At 42.6% G+C, this 8,306-nt stretch overlaps 1 protein-coding gene across 2 annotated transcripts; it reads right to left on the bottom strand.

Moving 5' to 3' along the window:
• Positions 1–420: 420 nt before the first annotated feature.
• LOC120059255 (E3 ubiquitin-protein ligase NRDP1-like) lies at positions 421–7,840 on the bottom strand. Of its 2 annotated transcripts, none has more exons than XM_039008160.1 (7): positions 7,683–7,840; positions 4,122–4,188; positions 3,724–3,839; positions 3,289–3,560; positions 2,950–3,085; positions 2,575–2,678; positions 421–2,337 (listed from the first exon to the last, which is right to left on the bottom strand). In XM_039008160.1, the coding sequence occupies exons 3-7, from the start codon at positions 3,811–3,813 to the stop codon at positions 1,983–1,985; spliced, it is 957 nt and encodes a 318-aa protein (XP_038864088.1). In that variant the 5' UTR covers positions 3,814–3,839; positions 4,122–4,188; positions 7,683–7,840; the 3' UTR covers positions 421–1,982. The 2 variants fall into 2 exon arrangements, with proteins under 2 accessions (XP_038864088.1, XP_038864087.1); XM_039008159.1 differs by having other exon boundaries at positions 4,113–4,188; positions 7,683–7,838.
• Between the last annotated feature and the right edge of the window lie 466 nt (positions 7,841–8,306).

Raw genomic sequence — 8,306 nt, forward strand, 5'->3', positions numbered from 1 at the left:
GTAGAAGGGGGATGTTGAACTTTTGTTGCACACTTATCCAGGTGCTGCTGCTTACCATTTTGCTCAATAACACTGTCGGTGTGATCAAGGCGTAAGTTTGAGAAATCCAATGTATGGATCACACAGAACGCACTGTAACAGCCGCTGCAATCAAACGTAGCTGGTGTAACAAAATGCAATGACACTGTCAGTGTGCTTTGTTACATTAGTAGCCTATATTATGGAACATCTATAGATAATCGAATGTGACAGCAGTCCCATAACAGGGTGTGTTGAGGCAATGATGGATTGACAGTAGCCTAATTATTGATTCTGACCCTTTGATGGTGTGAATTTCTGAGGTTGAAGCACTGAACAAACAGTTGTGCATTGTAAAATCCAGTCCAACAGTACAATTATTGCCATACAAGTAAAAAGGTGTCTCAATCCATTAGATCATTTAATACCAGATGATGAACCAGAGGATTTTCAGGCACAATAACAAAAGCATGCCCTTTGGCAAATCACATGATATTCCAACCATTCACAACAAAGGGAAAGATTTAAAAGGAAAGTCCTCAATAGAGTATGGGCTGCTGGCAAGAGCTCACTAGACACTGCTGCTGTAGACAAGCACAATGTCTGACCATGTGGGTGTTTGTGTGGGTGGACGGAGAGAGCATTGCCAGATAGGCTGCTGCTTAGAGTGCTAATCATCAGAAATCATGATGTATAGAGGCCCTGCATGTAGGAATGACTCAATGGCATAAGAAAAAAGCCATGCAGTACTGTACCATGATGACAATCAAGATCACAATTAAATGTTTTCCTTCATCTTTACCCCACAGCACAAAAGATAAAAGGACACAAAATGACAAAAAAACTAAATCCAAATTGATCTCATTATGGTGACACTAACGAAGTAGCATTGAAGTTAGATTTCCACATGGTTGTTTTCGACTGCATGTCTTTAGATCAAGTCCCTTGTCGTTTGTCACTATCATTCAGTAATTCAAAGCTTTTAGATAAAATAGTTTGGTAAAAATAAGAAATTGTGAATTAATATCAACACAAACAATCATCAACCATTTATCAAATAAAACGGGTAAAGCTACACAATGTTACATTCCAATGGTTTAACGTCAATTGGACCCAACTTCATGTTCACTAAGTACAACAGAAGCAATGAACAATGAGCTTCAATTTTCTAAAATGACAAATGTATTTTCATAACACAAAAAACATCTTCAAGCATACTGCGTCTGGCGTGGAGATCCCGCCCCAGCACGTCTTCAAAATCTATAAATAAAATGCATGGCACAACAAAAAAGTAATAAACGAGAAGCAAAACATCATGGCGTACAACTGTCATGACATGATTAGCAAAAAACAATGCTGAAGTGAGCAAAATGTCCAGAGCAGCATCCTGAAACACATGGATGCCAACTGACAAAATTCACAGTCTAATTACTGTATAACAAGAATAGCTAGAGAATGTGTATTTTTTTCAATATAATATTTGTATTTACATAATTTTTTTTATATGAATTCATTTACATAGTACAAGGTGTAGGATGGGGGGAACCAGAGAAGCCTAGGAGATCAGGCATAGCTTTTTATTATGCGACTCAAACATTCCATCTTAGAATATCCTGGGTATTATCAGTTAAGTTCTTTTTCCAGGTGTATTTTTGGAAATGTCCTTTTAAGGCAAAGATATTAAATAAGCTCATATGTAAGTAAAACTCTTCTGTTCATTTTAAGAGCCATTGAGATCTTTTCATTTCCCCTACACCCACTTATCTTTAGAGACAAAAACTGACATATCAACTGTCATTAAGAAATAGACCCATAATTACCATTCAATTGAGAAGGGGAGTATTTTTTAAATATATTTTTTTTAGAGAGGAGTAACTAACTCGCGAATCAAAATGTCTGGTTTGCCCTCCTCTCTGCCATGCTAGACCCCCCTGCTCCTAGTGTTTGTTTATTATAAGATCTACTTATAAGATCTCCTCCACTCCATGGGCAAAGATCATGACCAGGCCAGGCTCTAGGATCATGTCCTCTCCCATGTGTTGGTTCTCACAGGCCATCACCACCACCGCCTGTTTCCCAGGGATCCGCTTGGCCACGTAGTTTTCATAGTAGCGCCGGTTCATCTGCCGCGTCTCCAGCGTGGCCAGGCCCTGCGGCCAGTTCCTTTCGTGGGCATTCTCAATCAGGTCGTTAATGATGGACAGAGGACAGCCGCTGTCGATGAGTGAACGCTTGATGACCGCCTGGAGAACTGCGTCTGGCGTGGAGATCATCCCTCCCCAGCGCGTCACCCGCACAGGTTGGAGGGAGTTGACCCATCTGTTGGGCAGGTCAGGAACAGGTGAGATGTGGAATAGGATCTTTAGCTCTAAAGCACTGTGACAACACTGCTGATGTAAAAAGGGCTTATTAAATTTGATTGATTTTAAAGTGAGTTTGAATGATTGTAGCAGTCAAACAATATCCAACATAATAGACTTGAGGCTGAAATCAAGTGCTGAAACTCCTGAAAATATTCTAGAGGAGAGGGCCAAGGGGACAGGAGAGTAAACTCACTCCAGGATCTCGTTGTATTCAATGCTCTCCTCCAGGTTCTGCATGTTAGGGTTTGCACTGCGTATTGCTCTCATGTTTGCTTTTAGCAGCTGGATGTCCCGTTTCTGACAGTGGAAGAAACAGACACACACCAGATCCCTGACCATTGAGGAACAGAGCACTAATGGATTTGCATACAGGTATATCACAGGAGGTTGGTGGAGCCTTAATTGGGGAGGACGGGTTCGTGATAATGGTTGGAGCGGAATGGTATCAAACGCATGGTTTCCATGTGTTTGATGCCAATCCATTCGTGCCGTTCCAGCCATTTATGAGCCGTTCTCCCCTCCGCAGCCTCCACTGAGGTATATGTATGCAACGTGAGTGTGTGCTTACTTGTTCCCCCAGCTGGTGTTTGTGCTCTGCAGCATTCTTCTCTAGTTCAGAGATCTTGCTCTGCTGATGCTGTACCACGCCACGTAAGTGCTTGATGCAGTTGTGGTTGCACATCTCATCTTTCGGCATCTCCAGCCTGTGGCGAAATTGTGACATTATGAAATTAAAGCCACTAGGTCACTCTAGAGACCACTACAATACTAAATAATAAATACAAGACTAGGTAATATCACATTCTGCAGTGGTGGTGCAGCATGCCCAGCAACTCAAAAGTCACAGCCATGTTTTCCCATTCTGTCTGGTCTACTCTGCTGTGTAATGTGCTCTAATGTCACTTACCCACAGCCCTCCTCACAGTTGACAGGTCTTTTTGGGTTGTGCTCGCAGTCCTTCAGGTGAGACTGCAGTTGATCTAGCCGCAGTGTGGCTGTGCAGCCGAAGCCAGCGTTGTCACAAGCGATTTGGAGTTTGGAGAGCATGTTGCGCATGATGCGGGGCACGGGCCGGAGGTGAGCCAGTGTCACCACGCTGCGGTCCACAGGACAGATCTGCTGCTGGTTGAACCACTGGGTGATGCAGGCGTTGCAGAAGGCATGCTCACAGTGTGGGGCCTAGACATAGGAGAAAAAGGAGCGGAGATGGGAAGATGGGAAAATAAGTATATTGTTTGAAATCGGTGAAAGGTCTATATTAAGAACTCAGTGATAACTTGTCTAAATAAATAAAATAAGTCCTTGTAATAGATCTGGTCCAGAGGTATAGTAGGGCATTAACCTGCACTGGCTCCTCCAGTACCATGCTGCAGATGGGACACAGCAGGTCTTCATCCACCTCCCCATGGAACCTGGTGACGTCATACCCCATGGCACATCACTGATACACACCAATTTCTGCAGAATACAAGGCTAGGTGAGTCAATGCCTGGAGAAAATCCATCTCACCAATGCAAACCTGTCCATGAGTGTTTATGGGATATCTGCAGAAGCAATGCAGCAAAATGAACATACCCACTTTATCCTGTGCAATTAACATAACTTCAAGGTCAAGCCTTGTTACCATATTAAACAACTTCAGCTATATCATCATACTAAACCATTTGGAGTGGCTCAAGCCAGTAGCTTGAGAGAATTAGTGAGTGAACAAAAGAAAAGCAGTAGTGGTACCTCACTCACAAATGGTCCTCATTTCTCCTATTCAGCAGGACTGTTAAAGGTCACATGGAGTGGTTTGGATGGCACACTGTATGGAGAGACACTCAATCAGACACATAACTAAGTCTAACTGGGAAGCACATTTCCAGGCATTTACTAGAAATAGTACTGGACCTTACTTACTGACTTTATTGTCCCCATGGGGAAATTTTGTTGCAGTGTCATGTACATGTTTAAAGTGGTGTTTAAATACAAAACAAAATTGGCAATACAACTTTCATAAGTTACAGTACATACCAATAAAACATTTTATTTTAAAGACTAGCCTGCTGGCCTTACTGAGTTGATAGGAACATTAGCCCGAGCTATTTAGGAGGGATATCACACCTGGCACAAATTATTGTCTAGTTGTGTTTTTCCTGCTGAGGGGTGCCCTATACCTGCGCCCAGAGGGGAGTAGTTCAAAGTCCGGGTACAGGGGGTGGCTTGGGTCTTATGACAATTACACAGTAATTAGGCCTACACAATATCCTTGGGATTAATCACGACATGCATCTTCATCTTCGCAACAATGCCTCCTTCACTCACGCCACCAAACTTACCCTAGTAAAACTGACTATCCTACCGATCCTCGACTTCGGCGATGTCATCTACAAAATAGCTTCCAATACTCTACTCAGCAAACTGGATGCAGTCTAACAGTGCCATCCGTTTTGTTAACAAAGCCCCTTATACTACCCACCACTGCGACCTGTATGCGCTAGTCGGCTGGCCCTCGCTACATATTCGTCGCCAGACCCACTGGCTCCAGGTCATCTATAAGTCTATGCTAGGTAAAGCTCCGCCTTATATCAGCTCCCTGGTCACGATAACAACACCCACCCGTAGCACGCGCTCCAACAGGTAATCTCACTGGTCATCCCCAAAGCCAACACCTCCTTTGGCCGCCTTTCCTTCCAGTTCTCTGCTGCCAGTGACTGGAACGAATTGCAAAAATCGCTGAAGCTGGAGACTTATATTTCCCTCACTAACTTTAAAAATCAGATATCTGAGCAGCTAACCGATCGCTGCAGCTGTACATAGTCCATCTGTAAATAGCCCACCTAATCTACCTACCTCATCCCCATATTGTTTTTATTTACTTTTCTGCTCTTTTGCACACCCGTATCTCTACTTGCACACCATCTGCTCATTTATCACTCCAGTGTTAATCTGCTAAATTGTAATTATTTCGCTACTATGGCCTATTTATTGCCTACCTCACGCCATTTGCACACACTGTTCTTTTTTTCTATTGTGTTATTGACTGTACGCTTGTTTATTCCATGTGTAACTCTGTGTTGTTGTTTGTGTCGCACAGCTTTGCTTTATCTTCGCCAGGTCGCAGTTGTAAAAGAGAACTTGTTCTCAACTAGCTTACCTGGTTAAATAAAGGTAAAAAATAATCATTATGCTTCTCAGCCCAGGCACAGTGCAAGTACACACATCTGTAATAATGTCACCTGAAGTGCATGACAATGAAAAAAATGATTGGTAGATCAGCTATAAAATAACTGCGGCAACGCGATAACATCTAGCTAGTATCTAAATTTATGGTCTTTATGGCATACTGAAGATGATGAAACAGGGCATCAGCGTAGTTTGATCTGACTATGGTTTATTTTCTCAAGTGGTGGTTGAGAGTTAAAAGTATGTGGACACCCCTTCAAATTTGTGGATTCGGCTATTTTAGCCACACCTGTTGCTGACAGGTGTATAAAATCGAGCACACAGCCATGCAATCTCAATAGACAAACATTGGCAGTAGAATGGTATTACTGAAGAGCTCAGTGACTTTCAACGTGGCACCGTTATAGGATGCCACCTTTCCAACAAGTCAGTTCGCCAAATTTCTGCCCTGCTAGAGCTGCCCCGGTCAACTGTAAGTGCTGTTATTGTGAAGTGGAAACGTATAGGAGCAACAACGGCTCAGCCTTGAAGTGGTAGGCCACACAAGCTCACAGAACGGGGCCGAAGTGCGTAAAAATTGTCTGTCCTCAGTTGCAACACTCATTACCGAGTTCCAAACTGCCTCTGGAAGTAACATAAGCACAATAACTGTTCGTCGGGACCTTCATGAAATGGGTTTCTATGGCCGAACAGCCGTACACAAGCCTAAGATCACCATGCCAAGCATCGCAATGCCAAGCATCAGCTGGAGTGGTGTAAAGCTCACCGCCAATGGATTTTGGAGCAGTGGAAACCTGTTCTCTGGTTTGATGAATCATGCTTCACCATCTGGTAGTCTGACAGACAAATCTTGCCCAAATGCATAGCGCCAACTGTAAGGTTTTGTGGAGGAGGAATAATGGTCTGGGGCTGTTTTATGGTTTGGGCTAGGCCCCTTACTTCCAGTGAAGGGAAATCTTAACGCTACTGCGTTATTTTCAGTAATGTTATGTACAATGACATCCTAGACAATTCTTTACTTCCAACTTTGTGGCAACAGTTTAGGGAAGGCCCTTTCCTTTTTCAGCATGACAATGCCCCCGTGCACAAAGCGAGGTCCATACAGAAATGGTTTGTCGATCTGTGTGGAAGAACTTGACTGGCCTGCACAGAGCCCTGACCGTAACCCCATTGAATACTTTTGTGATGAATTGGTACGCTGACTGCGAGCCAGGCCTAATCGCCCAACATCAGTGCCCAACCTCACTAATGCTCTTGTGGCTGAATGGAAGCAAGTCCCCACAGCAATGTTCTAACATCTAGTGGAAATCCTTCCCAGAAGAGTGGAGGCTGTTACAGCAGCAAAGGGGGGGACCAACTCTATATTAATGACCATGATTTTGGAATGAGATGTTCAACGAACAGGTGTCCACATACTTTTGGTAATGTAGTGTAGCTACTATAGATGATAGACTGTAGTTTAAATCAAATTAGGCTGTTCATTAGGCTATTCTGTTTTCCTAGACACAAGTGAAGAAAGAACTATAATATTGGATTGAAAAACAATTTCCTAATGGTAGAATAAAAGGACAATATTTCTGAAATTGAGAATCTGTTTTACACCTTTGTCTAATCTTTATGCCAACTGTCTAGCCTCCTATTATATGAGTGGAAGCTCGTGTTGTTCAAGCTGACCAGTGACCTATTTTCAGTAACGTTATGGTCGGGGGGTGTGGTTGAGGAATGGTTAAATAAGAGATCCTTTTCGCATATCTAGCTATCTGATATTACAAGGCATTTTACAGACTGATAGCCAGCTCAATCTAGCTAGCTAATGTTAGTTGGTTAGCAATCTAACGTTAGCCACTACTAGATATACAGCTTACTAGCTACGAATGCACTGCAGCTTAAATATATTTTTGTTTTACTAGCTAGCTGCTAGTTAGTTAGCAAGTTGCCACCGAAGTCAACATTCGTTTTTTTGTTTAGAATATAGCTAAACCCAACTAGCTAGTTAATGCTGGCTACCTAGCTAGCACTGCAGCTGACTAGCTAACATTAGCTAGCCAACTGTTGTTGACTTGCTATCTATATCAAGACTGTAACCATGTTTCAAAAAAATTATAATAATCTGTCATCGGAATGAAAACTTACGTGTTTGAGGCACAAGCAAAATTGCTGCGACAATTTCAGACCTCTGCTAACTAGGTATAGTAGCTGGTTTAGCATGCAAGCCACTCCTACACCTCCACGCGGTGCTATGCAACCAGAGTTTGGGGGTGTCTGAAATTATTGAAATCAAATGATATTAAAACATTTAGGATAAAATTATTTTCTTTCGTTTTTCTGTTGACATACTTGGGGGAAAAAAAATCACAATCTTCTTTGTAATTCAGCTTTGGATACGGGCTCTCAAGTTTGGGGCCATTCGGGGGGGCTCCATTTTCCTGTGCAAGTGGCAGATTCCTAGAGTCCTCTGGGAGATTACACACAGGGGGACCACTCACTGTCCTATTTTCTTCAGGGTGTCACTGCCTGTTGTGGGGTCAAGACAACCATCATCTTTTGGCTCTCAAAGGCCATAGATGAACCAGCCAGGAGAGGGTGTCTTCTCGAATGAGGTTTAACGGAGGTTGGCATCCAATAAATGTTGCATTACCGCCACCTACTAGACTGGAGTAAAACTCAATTATACTTTGCTTGAAAAAAATAATAAATAAAACAAATACCCTACCATCGAACACTACATTACTAAAAAATAAATACACATAAAAATAA

Source organism: Salvelinus namaycush, chromosome 14 (assembly GCF_016432855.1).
Source record: "Salvelinus namaycush isolate Seneca chromosome 14, SaNama_1.0, whole genome shotgun sequence".
Lineage (NCBI taxonomy): Eukaryota > Metazoa > Chordata > Actinopteri > Salmoniformes > Salmonidae > Salvelinus > Salvelinus namaycush.